This window comes from Hyla sarda, chromosome 4 (genome assembly GCF_029499605.1).
Source record: "Hyla sarda isolate aHylSar1 chromosome 4, aHylSar1.hap1, whole genome shotgun sequence".
Taxonomy (NCBI): Eukaryota; Metazoa; Chordata; class Amphibia; order Anura; family Hylidae; genus Hyla; species Hyla sarda.
The window spans coordinates 156,683,994-156,703,995 of NC_079192.1; the positions used below are offsets into that span (position 1 = coordinate 156,683,994).

At 46.8% G+C, this 20,002-nt stretch overlaps 1 protein-coding gene across 2 annotated transcripts in view; it reads left to right on the top strand.

The window, feature by feature from the left end:
- The window catches only part of LARP6 (La ribonucleoprotein 6, translational regulator), a 110,113-nt gene that overhangs the window by 35,680 nt on the left and 54,431 nt on the right, over positions 1–20,002 (top strand). Inside the window, exon 1 of one of the 2 annotated variants that reach the window (XM_056572478.1) lies at positions 14,001–14,647. The exons of the other annotated variant lie outside the window; for it this stretch is intronic. Within the exon in view, the coding sequence (XP_056428453.1) occupies positions 14,397–14,647 (251 nt within the window). The 5' untranslated portion in view covers positions 14,001–14,396. Of the gene's footprint in view, positions 1–14,000; positions 14,648–20,002 lie in introns of those variants that run through there. 2 annotated transcript variants of the gene reach the window in all.

A 20,002-nucleotide genomic window follows, 5' to 3' on the forward strand; every position in this document is an offset into this window, starting at 1 on the left:
GCTTGTGGGCCAGCTTTTAACAACCAACTTTTAGTCTAGCATGGTTTAAATATCATATCTGCTTTCTTGGGAGGGAGACTCCATTCCCCCCCCCCCCCCTCCCCTCTGATCCCACCAGGGGGGCATCTCTGTCCCTGGCACTCTTATCTGGTTGATTATATGATGGGACCAGAGTGCATGACTTCCTGCTGCTTCAAAAAGAGCCTCTGACTTCAGGAGATGTAAAAAAACAGCCAAACTCCCCAATAAAATGCAATACACAAAACACAGTCTGAATGACCTCTCACCCATGTCTTGGATGATCCATCACACACAGTTATAATTATAATACACATATAGGATTTTAATAATCCGGCCTTGGGCCTGACAGGTGTCTGAAAGATTTTTGGTACAGTGGTCCATTAAAATGAAAAATTTTATTTTTCATTTGCACAGCCCACTGTTCCAAAGATCTATCAAACGCCAGTGGGGTGTAAATACTCACTGCACCCCTTATTAAATTCTGTGAGGGGTGTAGTTTCCAAAATGGGGTCACATGTGGGGGTCCACTGTTCTGGCACCACGGGGGGCGCACTTGGCCCATGACTTCCATTCCAAACAAATTCCCTTTTCAAAAGCTCAATGGCGCTCCTCCTCTTCTGAGCATTGTAGTGCGCTAATAGAGCACTTCACGTCCACACATGGGTAATTTTCATACTCAGAAGAAATGGGGTTACAAATTTTGGGGGTAATTTTCTCCTTTTACTCCTTGTAAAAATGTAAAATTTGGGGGGAAAAACAGCATTTTAGTGGAAAAAAATATTTTTCTCATTTACACATCCAACTTTAACAAAAAGTCGTGAAATACCTGTGAGGTGTTTAGGCTCACTGTACTCCTCATTACATTCCTTGAGGGGTGTAGTTTTCAAAATGGTATGCCATGTGTTTTTTTTTTTTTTTTGCTGTTCTGGCACCATAGGGGCTTCCTAAATGTGACATGCCCCCCAAAAACCATTTCAGCAAAATTTGCTTTCCAAAAGCCAAATGTGACTCCTTCTCTTCTGAGCATTGTAGTTCGCCCACAGACCATTTTCTGTCCTAACATGGGGTATTCCATACTCCCAAGAGATGGGGTTACAAATTTGGGGGGGCATTTTCTCCCATTACCCTTTATAAAAATGGAAAATATGGGGAAAAAAACTTCACTTTAGTGGAAAAATTTTTTTTTTCCCATTTACACATCCGACTTTAACGAAAAGTCATCAAACACCTGTGGGGTGTTAAGGCTCACTGGACCCCTTGTTACGTGCCTTGAGGGGTGTAGTTTCCAAAATAGTATGCCATGTGGGGGGTTTTCTGCTGTTCTGGCACCATAGGGGCTTCCTAAATGTGACATGCCCCCCAAAAACCATTTCAGAAAAACTCACTCTCCAAAATCCCACTGTCGCTCCTTCCCTTCTGAGCCCTCTACTGCGCCCGCTGAACACTTGAGGTATTTCCTTACTCAAGAGAAATTGAGTTACAAATTTTGAGAGGATTTTTCTACTTTAACCTCTTGTAAAAATTCTAAAACTGGGTCTACAAGAATATGAGAGTGTCAAAAATGAGGATTTTGAATTTTCTCCTTTATTTTGCTGTTATTCCTGTGAAACACCTAAATGGTTAACACACTTACTGAATGTCATTTTGAATACTTTGAGGGGTGCAGTTTTTATAATGGGGTCATTTGTGGGGTATTTCTAATAGGAAGGCCCTTCAAATCCACTTCAAACCTGAATGAAAAATTCAGATTTTGAAAATTTTGTGAAAAATTGTAAAATTGCTGCTGAACTTTGAAGCCCTCTGATGTCTTCCAAAAGTAAAAAATTCAACTTTATGATGCAAACATCTGCCGCTGAAGGACCCTCTCTATTCAGTGCGTTAACGTGTGTATTTTTGTTGCAGATCAATTTTTGCAGCAGAAAATACGCACTTGTGAACGCACCCTTAGGGGACATTCAGACAAGCAAATTTTTCGCGCGTATTTTGCTGCAGATCCACTGCTCAAGGACCTCTGTAAGCTGCCTTTACATGTGCCCTCAATACGCTGCTATGAGCAGACACACTGTGATGTGCGAGTCGCCGTGCGCATATGCAGTATACTTGCACATTGCGTCAGCTCTCGGCCTAGCTCATAGAGCAGGGGGAGTGGCCGCGATGTGTGCGAGTACACCGCGCATGCGCAGCGACTCACACATTGCTTCAGTGTGTCTGCACATAGCGGCGTATTGCCCCTCCGAGCAGGCACATGTAAAGGCAGCATAGAGAGGTCCTTTAGCGGCAGATCCGCAGCGTAAAATACGCTGTTAATCCGCTCGTCTGAACGCACCCTTACTCTGTATATTTAGGTTAGTGCAGGTGATGCTGCTCTCAGTTTTTCTTTAAGCCTGGTAAGTTGTTGGATGAGGTCTCCTTGGAAAGTCTTGGCTTTCCAGCACATCCTACAAATGCCTAATTGGACACTTGGGAAATTTAGAGGCCAAATCTTTGCAATGTCATGGAAACCATTTCTGAACATTTTTTTTTGCAGTTTGGCAGATGCATTATTCTGCTTAATGAAGTCAGTGGCTTTAGCAAACAGTATTGCCTTACTTTGGAAAGCAGCAGATGGAAAGCAGGTAGATGGTGCATATTAAATGTGCCAGAGTAGCATCCATATAAATGCCAGGACCCAAGTATTTCACTACCTTCATCAGCTTGCCATTCTTCATTGTTCAAGATGCTGGTCCATGTGGACATGATGGCATCATGTAGATTAGTCAGCTGCACATCCATGATGCGAATCTCCTGTTCCACCACATCCAAAAAGGTGCTCTATTGTAGCGGTACTCAACTGCTGGACCGCGATTCCAGATCCAGACTGTGGCCACCAGTCATCTTGACCTCTGGCTGGTTCAGGGAACCTGCCAGAGGTGGCAGCCGTTGTCCTGGCAGTCATATGTATAGGTGTCTTTAAGACACCAAAAAAATCAATAGCTGAGCGCGGAGCCTCAAGAAGAGGCCAGAGCAGTGGAGCAGTGCGGGACCTGAGAAGCAGCAGGACCGGGCCGTCCGCGGGGCCAGCCATCTGCACCCGGCGCCATAAAAGTGAAAGTAAGGATGCAGGGGTCTTGGGGTTGGGGGTGTTAGGGCACAAGGGAATAAATGGGTCTGGGGGCTAAAAGTGAACATATGAATGAAGCAGGGGTCTTGGGGGGGGTGTTAGGGCAGAAGGGGATAAAGGGGTCTGGGGGGGGCATAAAACTGAAAATAAGAATGATGCAGGGGTATTGGGGGTTGTTAGAATGGGAGGGGATAAATGCAGGGGTCAAGTCCTGGAAAAAAAAAAGTGTGGGAACTCTAATAGATTTACTCTAAAAGATTTGTAATACACCCCCCAAATTTGCGCAAAAAAATAAAAAAATTTTTTTAAAATGTCCAAGCTAAAACTTGACATCCTGCACAGTTCCAGGATTCTTACAAGCCACAGGCATACAGCTGCCTACAGAGTATAAGAGTGACACACTGTAACAAACCTACTCCTCATGTAATCTCCTTGCTACTGGGGTGACACACTGTAACAAACATCCTCCTCATGTAATCTCCTTACTACTGGGTGACACACTGTAACAAACCTTCTCCTCATGTAATCTCCTTACTACTGGGGTTACACACTGTAACAAACCTCCTCCTCATGTAATCTCCTTACTACTGGGGTGACACACTGTAACAAACCTTCTCCTCATGTAATCTGCTTACTACTGGGGTGACACACTGTAACAAACATCCTCCTCATGTAATCTCCTTACTACTGGGGTGACACACTGTAACAAACCTTCTCCTCACTTAATTACTTAACTATAGGGTTGACACACTGTAACAAACCTCCTCCTCATGTAATCTCCTTTCTACTGGGGTGACACTAACAAACCTCCTTCTCATGTAATCTCCTTACTACTGGGGTAACACACTAACAAACCTCCTCCTCATGTAATCTCACTACTGGAATGACACACTGTAACGAACCTCCTCCCCATGTAATCTCACTACTGGGATGACACGCTGTAACAAACCCCCACATTATGTAATCTCCTCGCTACTGTGGTGACACACTGTAACAAAACTCCTTCCATGTAATTACCTTACTGGGGTGACATGTGACATGTCTCCTCCAGCTCAGCCCCGCCTCCTCCACAGCATCACACAGGTCCTTCAGCCATGATCTCTCCGCTCCTCCACAGCTAAGCTCCTCCGCCCCCAACATGTGATGGTGACATCATCACAGGCCCTACATCTCCAGCATCTAGCAGTCCGGGCTGGGGAGGAGACGGAGGGAGGGTAAGAATAATTCAGAGGTCGGTCCTGCAGGACTAATGTAACAGGGACGGCGTTCCTCCTGTGGAAAAAGCAAAGGAACGCCGTTCCTGCAGGACTCGAGCCCTGGATAAATGGGTCTGGGGGGGCAGAAAAGTGTAAAGAAGAGTGATGCAGAGGTCTTGGCGGGTGGGGAGTGTTAGGGCAGAAGGGGACAGAGGGGTCTGGGGGGGGGGGATAGAAAAATGTAAAGAGGGTAGAGGAGTCTGGATGAGGACTTGGGGGTCAGGGGGCAGAGGTGTCTGGAAGAGGACCTAGGGGTCTGGGGGGACTTAACCCCTTAAGGACCGTCCCATTTTTTACCTCTATGACCAGGCTCTTTTTTTATTTTTATTTGACATGTATCTCTTTAAATGGTAATAACTTTAGAACGCTTTTTCTGAGCAGAGCGATTCTGCGATAGTTTTTTCATGACATATTGTACTTTATATAACTGGTGCATTGTTGTAGACACATGAAGCATTTTTTGTGAAAAGCTGGAAAATGTCGGGCGTTTTTTAAATTTTTTTATGGTGTACACTGTGCTGTAAAACTGATGTTATATTTATTCTGTGGGCCAGTACAATTATGGAGATACCCATTTTATATAGCTTTCTATGTTCGTTTTCTTTTTCTGAGCAAAATTCTTTTTCTGCCATTCATTTTCCAACAGCCGTAACTTTTTTATTTTACGTCCGACGCCATTGAGTAAGGGCTTAATTTTTTGTGGGATGAGCTGTACTTTTTATTGGTATAATTTTTGTGCTACGTGCTACCTTTTGATCTTTTTTATTCCACTATTTGTACCAAAATTGGTGAATTTTGCGTTTTATTTGATGTTTTTTTTTACAGCGTTCACCATGCGGGATAATTTACATTATAGTTTTATAGTAAACGTCATTACGGACGTGGCAATACCTATTATGTATATGATTTGTGTTTCCGATCTTTTTTGGTGATAATACAGGGCTTTTATTGGGAAATTTTTTTTTTTTTTTTTACACATATACTTTTATTGAAGAACTTTTTATTTTATTTTTTTACACTTTTTCCAGGTTTTACTTTGCTGCAATACATTTGTACTGCAACACAGTATGACCTGATGAACTGCAGACACTACAGCCTGTGCGATTCCGTTCACAGGCTTCCGTTGCAGGCATACAGGAGGTCATGATCTGACCTGTGGTAGATAGGAAGAAAATCCCGGCACTCACTATTATCTGCTTAGTGAAAGTGTGTTTATTAACACAAGGTGATATACAACATATGACGCGTTTCGGCCAGAGCCTTGTTTAAGCTGACATAGATCACAATACTCTCATCAGTACTTATACACTGAAGCCTCTCCTACTTCCGGTTATCAGGTTCTCATAGATACCAAAACATTATTTACATACATATATATAAATCATAAAATCCACAATGTGTTAATGTGTCAACATAAAAATATGTGAATATCTTAACATTTTAAGAGCTAAATATACTGATCTTTTCAATATTTGTCCTGTGGCCTCCTTTCTTTATTGTTTCTAGAAATAAAGATACAAAATATATTAAAATATATTAAAATAACATCCAGATATTAATTCTTATAAAATAGATGACAACTCATAGTCCCTATTAAAGGGGTACTTCACCCCTGGCATCTTATCCTCTATCCAAAGGATAGGGGATAAGATGTTAGATCGCCGCGGTCCCGCTGCTGGGGACCCCGGGGATCGCCGCTGCGGCACCCCGCCATCATCACTGCACAGAGCGAGTTAGCTCTGTGCGTAATGACGGGCGATACAGGGGCCGGAGCAGCGTGACGTCACGGCTCCGCCCCTCATGACATCACGGCTTGTCCCCTTAATGCAAGTCTATGGCAGGGGGAGTGACGACCGCCACGCCCCCTCCCATAGACTTGTATTGACAGGGTGGGCCGTGACGTCACGAGGGGCGGAGCCGTGATGTAACGATGCTCCGGCCCCTGTATTGCCCGTCATTATGTGCAGAGTGATCTCGCTCTGCGCAGTAATGATAGCTGGGGTGCTGCAGCAGCGATCCCCGGGGTCCCCAGCAGCGGGACCCCGGCGATTTGACATCTTATCCCCTATCCTTTGGATAGGGGATAAGATGTCTAGGGGCGGAGTACCCCTTTAAGGCCTCTAGGTTCAAGGGTGGACAATCTGTGAATCTAGGAGGCCTCCTTTCTACGCAATAAATTCTTGATATCCCCTCCTCTCCTGGGACGGAATACCTGATCAATTACTTGAATGTGTAATTGTGACACATTGTGGCCCATTTTCTCAAAATGGTAGGGGATTGGATAAAGCAAATTTTTGCATCTAATAGAAGACTTGTGTCTGTTTATGCGGTCCCCTACACGCTGGGTTGTTTCCCCAACGTATAGGAGACCACATGGACACTTAATCACATAGATGGCATTTTTTGTGTCACAAGTACTAAAATGACGCAATTTAATTTTCTCTCCTGTATGGGGATGTGACAGGGTGTCTCCTTTCATTACATTACTGCATTGTGCGCAGTGTAGGCACGCAAATGTGCCCTTACGCTGGGTTCTGAGGACAGATTGTTTAGCTTCGGATTTTTGTGATCCCACGTCCGCATGGACTAACTTATTCTTCAAATTTAGAGCCCTCTTGTTGCAAATTGAAGGTGGGTTCACAAATTCCCAAATATTGGGGTACGAGCCTGATAGTATTTGCCAATGCTTCCTGACTATCGTGTCGATTTTATGAACTGATGGATGTATTATCTTACAAAAGGTATTCTAGGGGGTTTATCATCTGTCCTCTTTCTTTGTGTTGGACCTCTTGCCTCCTCTAGAATACGCTCCGGGTAACCTCTAAGGCGGAATTTGTCCTCCAATTCCGACAACCTGTTCTGTCTTACCTTTGGGTCTGTAACTATTCGTTTCACCCTCTGTCTCTGGGCCCTGGGGATAGATCTTTTTACTGCCATCGGATGTGCACTACTATAGTGTAACAGGCTGTTCCGGCCAGTTTCTCTCCGGAACAGATCTGTTTTAAGACCTCCTTTCCCATCTTTCCCATCTTTTTGCACCAAACTAACCGGAACAGCCTGTTACACTATAGTAGTGCACATCCGATGGCGGTAAAAAGATCTATCCCCAGGGCCCAGATACAGAGGGTGCAACGAATAGTTACAGACCCAGAGGTAAGACAGAACAGGTTGTCGGAATTGGAGGATAAATTCCGCCTTAGAGGTTACCCGGAGCGTATTCTAGAGGAGGCAAGAGGTCCAACACAAAGAAAGAGGACAGATGATTAACCCCCTAGAATACCTTTTGTAAGACAATACCAACCATCAGTTCATAAAATCGACACTATAGTCAGGAAGCATTGGCAAATACTATCAGGCTCGTACCCCAATATTTGGGAATTTGTGAACCCACCTTTAATTTGCAATAAGAGGGCTCTAAATTTGAAGGACAAGTTAGTCCATGCAGACGTGGGATCACAAAAAAACGAAGCTAAACAATCTGTCCTCAGAACCCAGCGTAAGGGCACATTTGTGTGCTTACACTGCGCACAATGCAGTAATGTAATGAAAGGAGACACCCTGTCACATCCCCATACAGGAGAGAAAATTAAATTGCGTAATTTTAGTACTTGTGACACAAAAAATGCCATCTATGTGATTAAGTGTCCATGCGGTCTCCTATACATTGGGGAAAAAACCCAGCGTGTAGGGGACCGCATAAACAGACACAAGTCTTCTATTAGATGCAAAAATTTGCTTTATCCAATCCCCTACCATTTTGAGAAAATGGGCCACAATGTGTCACAATTACGCTTTCAAGTAATTGATCAGGTATTCCGTCCCAGGAGAGGAGGGGATATCAAGAATTTATTGCGTAGAAAGGAGGCCTCCTAGATTCACAGATTGTCCACCCTTGAACCTAGAGGCCTTAATAGGGACTATGAGGGAGATTTATCAAAACTTGTGCAGAGGAAAAGTTGCCCAGTTGCCCATAGCAACCAATCAGATCGCTTCTTTCATTTTTCCCAGGCCTTCATAAAAATGAAAGAAGCAAGCTGATTGGATGCTATGGGCAACTGGGCAACTTTTCCTCTGCACGGGTTTTGATAAATCTCCCCCTATGAGTTGTCATCTATTTTATAAGAATTCATATCTGGATGTTATTTTAATATATTTTGTATCTTTATTTATTTCTAGAAACAATAAAGAAAGGAGGCCACAGGACAAGCATTGAAAAGATCAGTATATTTAGCTCTTAAAATGTTAAGATATTCACATATTTTTATGTTGACACATAAACACATTGTGGATTTTATGATTTATATATATGTATGTAAATAATGTTTTGGTATCTATGACAACCTGATAACCGGAAGTAGGAGGGGCTTCAGTGTATAAGTACTGATGAGAGTATTGTGATCTATGTGAGTCTGAGCAAGGCTCTGGCCGAAACGCGTCATATGTTGTATATCAGCTTGTGTTAATAAACACACTTTCACTAAGCAGATAATGGCGAGTGCCGGGATTTTCTTCCTATCTACCGTTATTCTGTATCCACGAGTACAGCGAGGAAGTGCGAGTGCCGACTCTTACCTTTGATTCCATGATCTGACCTGCTGCTGCCATAGCAACCAACAGCGACCCGTGATTGTATCACGGCGCCGCCATTGGAGAACAGGGGGAGAGCGCTCCCCCTGTCAACACCATAGATGTCGTGATCAGGATTGATCACAGCATCTGTGGGGTTAATGCTGCCGGGACCGGTGCGCTTGCGGCTCCAGCAGCTGCGGCGGGACTCCGGCTGTGATTGACAGCCGGGTCCTGTCGCGGATCTCCTGCGCTGCCCGCGGAAGGAAGGTCGGCTTATCTCTGTAGCATAGTTCGTGCACTGTGCACATCGGGAGGTTATAGGATGCTGCAAATACCTATAGATTGCTATGGGTATAAAGGCTAGACCCGTTTCGAGACCAGCTGGGTCTCTTTTTCAATAGCAGTGTCAGTATTATACTCAGGGGCACGGTGTGTGGCAGTATTATACTCAGGGGCACGGTGTGTGGCAGTATTATACTCAGGGGCACGGTGTGTGGCAGTATTATACTCAGGGGCACGGTGTGTGGCAGTATTATACTCAGGGGCATGGTATGTGGCAGTATTATATCAGAGGCATAGTATGTGGCAATTATATATTCAGGGGCACGGTGTGTGGCAGTTGGAGAATGGTTATGACTTATTAAGTACTAATTATGTTCTACAACAGGCAGCGCCTATTTCTTGCAAGGCACAGCGGCACTAGGTGTGAACCAGGTCTTAGCGTTTAGCTCGAACCTTCACTGGATGGCAGACCTGGAAAAGCAGACCCCTACTAAAAGTAGTTGAGTACCCCTGCTCTATTGGGTTAAGAGATCTGGTGACTGTGGAAGCCATTGGAATACAGTGAACTCATTGTCATGTTCAAGAAACCAGTTTGAGATGATGTGAGCTTTGTTACATGGTACATTATCTTGCTGGAAGTAGCCATCAGAAGATAGGAACACTGTGGTCATAAAGGGATGGACATGGTCAGCAACAATACTCAGATAGGCTGTCGGGTTTAAACAATGCTTAATTGGTATAAAGGGGCATAAAGTGCGCCAAAAAAAAAAAAGTGTCTCCACACCATTGCACCACCACCAGCCGAATCATTGATACAAGGCAGGATGGATCCATGCTTACAGGTTGTTTATGCCAAATTCTGACCCGGTCAGCCGGAATGGAGACTCATAAGACCAGGCAACGTTTTTCCAGTCTTCGATTGTCCAATTATAGTGAGGCCAGGCAATATTCTTCCAGACTTCCACAGTCCATATTTGATAAGCCAGTGCAAATTGTAGCCTGTTTGCCGTCTTAGCTGACAGGAGTTATACCAGTGTGGTCACAGTGCGTGTTGGAGGAGAGCAGGAGCATGATGGGGTGGTAATCTACGCCTGAACAGGTTGCTTAGAAGCCTGCAGCAGGGAGTTAAAAGTGCAGGAGAGCAGAAGCTGCAGGGGGAGGATGGTAGGTGCTCAGGGCTATTCTCAGCATCGACCTGATGACTGCAGAGAGTAACTGGAGGCCCACAGCAGTGTCAATCAGCACGATGTCAGGAGCCTGATGGAGGTGGTAGTCCATGCCTGCACTGATTACTCAGAGTCTGTACTGGAACACGTTCAATTTTCTGCCAAAATCAAAGTCTTCAACAGAATTTAGCTACAGAACTTCCAAGATGTAAACTGAGCAGCGGAATTCCCATTGGAACCAAGGAAAAGCTGCTGTAAGTGGAATCTCCATAGTGTGAACAGGGCCTTACAGTTAAAGGGAACCAATCAGTAGATTGTAGCATACATAATGCTTGGCAATGCGTTATATATGCTAAAACCTACTGATCGGTTCCCTTTAAAGGGGTTATCTGGTGGTAGGGTTTTTTGTTTTAATAGGTCCTATAAACCTTTACTCCCCTCCTTCTCTCACCTGGTGCCTCCGGTATCCTGCTCTGGTCCACGATGTGACCCTCTTTGTGGTGTCGGGGGTTAATCCATCACAGTGCTACTCAGCGAATCACTGGCCGCAGTGGTCTCCTGCCTCAGAGATTTTAAATATTAGTGATCTTTTTAATCAGATGATGCCAGTCTCCATGTGCTGTAGATAAATCCAATGAATTACAGTTGAGGGGTTAAGATTTATTGATACCCAGAATAAAATAAAAGACATGGGAAGCAGATAACACATTTTGGGCCTGATCTGAAAAAGTGGGTGTGTACCCCAAAACACGTTATCTGCTTCCCCATGTTTTTTTATTTTATTCTGTATCAATAAATCCCTTATCTTAACCCTTCAACTGTTACGGGATTGGATTTATTTTTTTCACAACATGGAGACTGGCAGAATGATCAAAAAGGTCACGTTTTCTGCACCATTTATCTCCACATCAGGACTGAAGTAGCACTTCTTGGGACCCCCGGCCAGTGGATTAATATGCTTGTATTTTACTTCTCCAGGTGAGCAGCAATTTTATAGAAGCTTTCTTGCCTTTAGCTTGATCCCTATATATCCAGTTACACAAGGGGCTGTCCTTTGGTCTCTTTTACTTTTCCTGCATTTAGGTTTGGCCAGTGCTTAGCCGAGTGGCAATGTCACCTATTGAGCTCTGGCATCAAAAAGAAAAACTGTGCTCAATACATCTCATTGTCGCTTAGGCTACTTTCACACTACCGTTGCGCCCGTCAAGAGTTCTCTTTTTTTTCTTTACTTTAACGGCCATTATCTGGATGGGGCACAACGGGCAACAATGGATCCCACTATAGTCAATGGGGTCTGTCGGGCGTCGTTGTTTTGTAGTAGGAGAATAAGAGAGCACTTGCAGTATTTTTTCTTCCGCTATTCCCCCCGCCCCGGGTTTCCAGACAGCCGTCACACAGTGTGAAGGGGGCCTTAGACAGTCGCTGGCCGAAATGGGACACAAGCCATTGGCTGAGCTGCACTGTGAAGGATCAACCTCTGGCACCAGGAAAAGGATCACAATAGGAACTGGAGTCACAGGGGGAAGTGCAGGAGGTGAGTAAAGGTTTATTTTTTTTTATAGCAGACAAAATGGACATATATTAAAAAAGAAACAAAAAACACCCTACCACCAGATGACTCCTTTAAAAGTGCCGCTCACTCATGTAACCCCATAGTAGGGTCAGCTGTATGGGTGTTCTGAGGATGCATATACAGTTGAAAGGGGCTTAAATGGGCACTGTCACCAACTTTATTTTTTGATATGTTGTAGTACTTATATACTACACCATATCTCTAATATATTCTCATTATTTTATTTTTTATTTTTTGATTAACAGGGTGAAATTTACGTTTAAAAACCGGCCACTAGGGGTCACCCTCCTAGTGGCCGGCTGCAGCCTGGCGTGACGTCACGCCTGAAAAAGGACCGATTTTGGCCTGGCAATCAGTCCTTTTTCATTTAGGCTGCTCTCGCTCCCTGCCTGTCAATTAGACAGGCGGGAGCGAGCGCATAGGCTCCCCGGCCACTGGCTGGGAGGCCACTCCTCCCGCACATGTCGTCGCCGCCGCTGTCCCTGCACGCCCGCTGCCGGACTCTGCAGGTATCAGAACGGAGGGAACGGGGTATGCGGGGTGGGGGGTTTGTGATGGAGGGAACGGGATATGCGGGCGGGCGGGGGTTTGTGATGGAGGGAACGGGGTAATGGAGGGAACGGGGGGTTTGACGGAGGGAACGGGCTAGCGCCGCAGCGCCGCATGGCACTAACTTATAGTTTATTTACACAGAGTGCCTCCAGCTGTTTCACTACTACAACTCCCAGCATGCCCTGACAACCAATAGATATCAGGGCAAGCTGGGAGTTGTAGTGGTGAAACAGCTGGAGGCACCCTGTGTAGATGAACTAAGGGCGGAAGTGTCGGCCCCAGCAGGCATCAGTGACGTGGTGCCTGCTGGGGAAGTCTCACAGGTAGCGAGCACACTACCAGGCAGACAAAAAGTTATTTTTAATATAATTAAAAGAAAAAATTAAAAGCAGGGAGGGGGTTAGGGATAGATTGGCAATAGGCAGGGACAGAAAAAAAAAATAGGATGGTGGGAGCTACACTTTAAAGGGATGGTAAAAAACCAAGACACTGCCCCCAGGGCACAAGTCCTGCAGGAACGTGTGGGAACTGAGTTTCTGCACTTTTTCCATAGCAGGAACACTGTTCTCATTAGCAGGAGTCGTGCAGGACCAGCTCTTGAGTGGAAATCTTGGGCGAGTTTCCACACTTTTTTTTCCCCAGGACTTGACCTCTGACTGCCCCCTTATGTACTGCCCCCTTATGTACTGCCCCCTTATGTACTGCCCCCTTATGTACTGCCCCTTATGTACTGCCCCCTTATGTACTGCCCCCTTATGTACTGCCCCCTTATGTACTGCCCCCTTATGTACTGCCCCTTTATGTACTGCCCCCTTATGTACTGCCCCCATATGTACTGCCCCCTTATGTACTGCCCCCTTATGTACTGCCCCCATATGTACTGCCCCCTTATGTACTGCCCCCTTATGTACTGCCCCTTATGTACTGCCCCCTTATGTACTGCCCCCTTATGTACTGCCCCCTATGTACTGCCCCCTTATGTACTGCCCCCTTATGTACTGCCCCTTTATGTACTGCCCCCTTATGTACTGCCCCCATATGTACTGCCCCCTTATGTACTGCCCCCTTATGTACTGCCCCCTTATGTACTGCCCCCTTATGTACTGCCCCCTATGTACTGCCCCTTTATGTACTGCCCCTTATGTACTGCCCCCATATGTACTGCCCCTTATGTACTGCCCCCTTATGTACTGCCCCCTTATGTACTGCCCCCATATGTACTGCCCCCTTATGTACTGCCCCCTTATGTACTGCCCCCATATGTACTGCCCCCTTATGTACTGCCCCCTTATGTACTGCCCCCTTATGTACTGCCCCTTATGTACTGCCCCCTTATGTACTGCCCCCTTATGTACGCCTCGGGTTAGATGCTACTTATCATTGTTGCTCAGATCCTTCTTCCACCTTCTAGACTGGTCCCTTGCTGCCTATCACATACCCTGGACAGGTGTTCTGGTCAGGAGAGTTTACATTGTGCAGAGCCTCGATGCCCTATGGGGGCACTACTGTAGGTCGGTCCCCGGGAGGACATCGTTTGGCTATGTCATGCAGTGTGTAGAGCGCCCAGCAGGCGGCGCCCGTCCCCGCTCGTCCACTGTACACGGAGCGGCCTTCCATGTAGAGGACGCTGGGGCTGTGGTGGCCGCCTCCCGCACCGCCTCGTCCCTGAGAAGGACTGGCAGAGCTGCGGATGGTGTGGAGGAGGAGGAGGGCTCAGGCTGGAGGAGGAGGAGGTGACCGGAGCCGTGTTCTCAGCAGCAGCAGCAGGAAGGGGCTCTAACGGGCTGCAGTGAGAGGCAGTGCCAGCGCCCGCTCCTCGGAGGGTCTGGCAGGCTCAGCAGTGACCCCCATCCTGCCCGTAACCTCCAGGGAAGCCAATGTCCCAATCCGTGCCAGCCGCAGAGCTGCTGTCATTGTGTGTGCCCAGTCCCGGCACCATCGGGATGGAAGCAGCAGCGGGGGCACTGGCGGTGGGCAAGGCTGCTGGCTGGGACCTGGGCACACAGGTGCAGATCCGGGTGGCCATAGAAGCCGCGGAGGACGATGATCCGGATGCTGCGGATTACAGAGGGGGCCTGGAAGGAGGAAGCTGCAGCGAGGATGACTTCAGCCGCAATGACAAATACAGGTACTGCCCTCTGCCATAGGGATCCCGCCTGGCACCCCCTGCCCAGACCATCCAGGGCTCATACCCACTACTGAAGCGCCCTAGCCGGTCTCCGATCTTACACGTGTAGCGCGGGCACGTACATACCGTGCGATTACATCGCATCAACAACAATTGCATCAGACACAGGCTGCATGCGATGTCTCTGGAGGAGATTTATGACCTGGCAGTGTATGTCCTGATGGATGGATGGATGGATGGAGCAGAGCCTGTGACTGTCTGCCCATCCCCCAGCAGTGACGCAGACCCAGCTGACAGTGCCCGGAGAATAGCGATACTGGCCACAGTCACCTGCACAGGGGCATGTATGCCAGCAGAGCCCAGCGTCTACTGCATGCCAAGTATCTGAAGAGATTAGGGTCACATTGTTCACTAGGTCATTTACACCAAAGCCCTATAGCAGTGGTCTCCAACCTGCGGACCTCCAGATGTTGCAAAACTACAACTCCCAGCATGCCCGGACAGCCAACGGCTGTCCGGGCATGCTGGGAGTTGTAGTTTTGCAACATCTGGAGGTCTGCAGGTTGAAGTCCACTGCCCTATAAGATGGGCAGACGTGAAGCGTAAACACGCGCCAATCCCATAGAGCCCATTACAGAAGTCCACAGTCATGCAGGTTTCTTCATTTTGGGCCGCACATACCAGATTTCAGATAAATAGATATATGGACCCTAAACAAGCTTCCCTAAAATACTCCTCGGCTAGGTGCACAGAACATTCTGCATCCCGTGTACATCCAGTGATGGCTCAATCGGCTGGATATAGATTTAGATTATTGTGCTGCCACCCAAGCTTTACACAAGACTGGGATCTTCCATTCTACAGATCTGGTGGAATTCCTATAGACTTGCATGGAACGTCTGTAAATGGAATGCCCAGTCTTGCACAAGTGTCGGGCTCAGCAAATATCCTGCTGCTTAAGCCGTCACTGGATGAACGCTTTAAAAAGGAAAGGAAAAAGAAAACAATGCTAATGTAGATGAAAACCCAGCCTAAGAGCAACATTTCTGCTGCTCCCTCATTCTGACATCCACTGCTCAGAAAGGGGTGTGTCTGAGGCAAGCATTAAGCCTTCCCTCACTCACCATGCACCATGCATTTCTTCCTCCCAGAGTCTGCTGTGCTGGGTCTCTTAAAGTGGTACTCCACCCCTAGACATCTTATCCCCCTATCCAAAGGATAGGGGATAAGATGTCTGATCGCGGGGGTCCCACTGCTGGGGACCCCCGCAATATAGCATGCAGCACCCACCTGTATCTGCTTCTGGCAGTGCTGGAGGTTCCAACTCCCAACCACGGGAACGGAAGATCGTGATGTCACGACTCAGCCCCCTCAATGCAAGTCTATGGGAGGGGGCGTGACAGCTGCCACACCCCCTCCCATAGGCTTGCATTGAGGGGGCGGAGCCGTGATGTCACAATGCTCTGTCCCCGTGATCGACAGTAATCAGACCCGGAGTGAACACGCTCTGGGGACTGATTTTAATGGGGTGCGGCGTGCAAGATCGCAGGGGTCCCCAGCGGCGGGACTCCCGCGATCAGTCATCTTGTCCCCTATCCTTTGGATAGGGGATAAGATGTCTAAGCGCCGGAGTACCCCTTTAATCCAATAACTGCAGGTTACTCTGTAACCCCCTCCTCTCTATTTTTATGCTGCAGTCTGATAGGACAGGTGTGAGCACAGAGGAGTACTAGTCCAACCCTCACTTACTGGACTTTGTCCCTACCTCTGCTACATCTTGGACAAAGAGGATGCTGGAGCCGGACAGGATTATGTTATGGATGGTATGAGGACCCATAGTGCTCTTTTTTCTAATCCCTGATTTTTATAAAAAGGAGATAAACATCTTCTAATAAAGTATATTAGAAAGGTTAAAGGAGAACTCCAGTATTGGAAAACTTCACGTGGTGGTCGACACTTGCTATCTGGCCGGAGAGTTGGGGCCCCATATGGGAGATCGCGGGGTGTCCCAGCGGTCGAACTCCCTGCAATCTGAAACTTATGACCCATCCTTAGGATAGGGGAGAAGTTTTCCAGTACTGGACTACTACTGAAATTTTTTTGCCAAGATATAAAACATATAAAAAGTGTTTGTATCTGACAGTGCCCATTTAGTCTAGTCAGATGCTAGACAGAATGGTGCAGGAGGATACCTATCCCGTAGCCACAGACTTACAATGTATAAATAAAAAACCTGATTTATCAGGATCTGTCCAGTAATAAAATGGATCCTGGCAGAAACTTTTCGGAAACTTGTGACCAGTTTATGCTTCTCAAACTGCGGGCAGCATAAAACAGGTACAGGAGAGACCCCTACTCACTGTAAACATATTTGTTTCAAAACGTAAAGAAAAAAAATCTAATGGATGTGTTTAGGTAACCAAACGTGATGGAAACAGGCCTCAAGTATTGATCTCAGCTGCCATGGTTGCTGGGGGGGCACTTTTTGTTTACACACGTCTTGTCTCTAGATGTGACACGTAGCCAGGGAGATCTAGGTATCCCATCTATATGGATGTGACCTAAGGGAATAACTAATGCTCCTCTGTTGGCTCTGTGATGACTGTTCAGGAGGAAGAACACGGTTCATCCTTTTTTTTTTTTTTTTTTTTTCCTTCAACCCAGCAAAAATTGCATACGGTCTGAAAATGACCTCAGCTAACATACATGTATGTAATTCTGATTGACAGCGTCATAAAAAGACATATACATCACCCATGGTCCAGTCCAGACAATCCTCCGAGTCAGGTACAAAGCACAGATCTCTCTCTCCGGATGCATCATTTTCTACACTATACCAGTGCAGGTTCAAGGGCCAACTATCTAAAATGAGAGCATAGAGAGTATGTTCGGCACCGCGTGGATCCCTTGCTGTAATAAAGGTGTGAGATCCTATACACCTAGACACACATTGAACCCCTTCGGCATACGGTGGTAGTGCTCACGATGCAGCGGAAAGGCAAAGCATATATACACATCCAAGAAGGAAAAAATGGAGCGCATACCAGTACTGTTAATTGTCTTCAATTCGGGATGTGCGGTGGAGGGAGAGGGAGGGTGGATGGGAAGCTGGTTGGGGAACGTCAGGAGACGGTCCGTGTCACGCTGGAATGCGCTTCATCAGGCCCTCTCGGGCCTGATGAAGCGCATTCCAGCGTGACACGGACCGTCGCCTGACGTTCCCCAACCAGCTTCCTGCCCACTCTCCCTCTACCGCACACACCGAATTGAAGATATGAAATAAAGTTACAACATCAAACAGTACTAGTATGTGCTCCATTTTATCCTTCTTGGATGTGCAACTATCTAAAATGTCTTGGGTCATCCTGACTGTCCCCCAATAGATAATGTTGGTGGAAGAGAAAAATGTAAAAATGTTGAATTTCAACCCACAATGTTTTGTTCTCCCCGGGCAAAAGCCACCGTCAGAGGAGTCTGTAGGATTCTCCTGTAAACCAGTCATGCACATGGAGGGGTAAAAACAATGTTGCTCCCCCCAATGTGGCCAAATTCGAAACACTTCCCCATCCTTCACAGGCAGCAAAGTCAACAATGGAACTAAAAGTCTGCCACTATATGTATTACATTTTGCAACAGATGACCTTGAAATGCCAAAGAGTTACGCACATAAGTCATTTTCAGCTTGCTAATGGGATTTGTTGCATTTTTTATGGGCACTCTTTTACAAAATCACCATCTGTGAATGGAGAAAGTGGGGGTAAGCGCCATGCCATAGTCCTCAGGTGGCAACTTATTTCCTCATGAATAAAAGGGTCTGGCAGATAAAACCCTACATGATCCAGCTCTCCATCATCTGCTGGGAGGAGTTTTATGGTCCAGGCTCGCCCAACTTTTTTCTGATGTACTCCGTAAACCAAAATTTACCTGTGCAGTATTGGCATAATAGGTCACTGAAAGAAGACAATGGTGATATGTCAAACAACTGTGCCACTTGTAAGACCATTCAGAATTTCTTTCAAAATATGCATTCCGTATAACCATAATAGGGCTACATGAGCTAAATCGCACATGGCCCAAATAAGATCACTAAAGATGAGCGAACTTACAGAAAATTCGATTCGTCATGAACTTCTCGGCTCGGCAGTTGCTCACTTTCCTGCATAAATTAGTAAAGCTTTCAGGTGCTCCCGTGGGCTGGAAAAGGTGGATACAGTCCTAGGAGACTCTTTCTTAGGACTGTATCCACCTTTTCCAGCCCAACGGAAAGCTGAACTAATTTATGCAGGAAAAGTCGGCAACCGCCGAGCTGAGAAGTTCGTGACGAATCGAATTTACTGTAAGTTCGCTCATCTCTAAAGATCACTATAGACACATGGCTCCTGTTTAGACAGGTTGGGCGTGCTGCATTGACTGATCTTATGCACAAGCAATAATAATAACTTTGCACCTGAAGGAGAACCTGAGTACCGTATATACTCGAGTATAAGCCAAGTTTTTCAGCACAATTTTTTGTGCTGAAAACACCCCCCTCGTGAAAACACCCTAGTGAACTCTCCATCTGTCAATCCCTTCTCAGTGGTCTTCAACCTGCGGACCTCCAGATGTTTCAAAACTACAACTCCCAGCATGCCCGGACAGCCATCGGCTGTCCGGGCATGCTAGGAGTTGTAGTTTTGAAACATCTGGATGTCCGCAGGTTGAAGACCACTGCGGCCTTCGTCATCATCCAGACCCCCCCCCCCCCCCCTTAGTTTTCTACTCACCTCCTCTCGGTGGGAAGGAAGGGTGAGCTGGTTCGGGCCATCTATGCTGCAGTGACCGTCCAGTGGGGAGGGTTAGTCATTTCGGGCTGTCCATCTTCACCGGGAGGCCCTCTTCTCCGCTCCGGACTAGTGACGTTGCCTTGACAACAACGCACAGGGACGTCCCTGCGCATGAACTTCCCTGTGCGTCGTCGCCAAGGCAACGTCACTAGTCCGGGCCCGGAGCGGAGAAGAGGACCTCCTGGTGAAGAAGTTTTCCAACATCTGGAGGTCTGCAGGTTGAAGACTACTGATTAAAGGGATTGACAGGCGGCGATGATGAAAGAGGGGGGGGGGGGATGATGACAGGGTGATGATGATGATGATGATGGGGCTCTGGATCATGACAGGGTGATGACGGGGTTCTGGATGATGACAGGGTGATTATGACGGGGGTCTGGATGATGACAGGGTGATGATGATGGGGGTGTTAATGACGGGGGTCTGGATGATGACGGGGGGGGGATCTTGTATTTCCCACCCTATGCTTATAGTCGAGTGAATAACTTTTCCTGGGTTTTTGGGGTGAAATTAGGGGCCTCGGCTTATATTC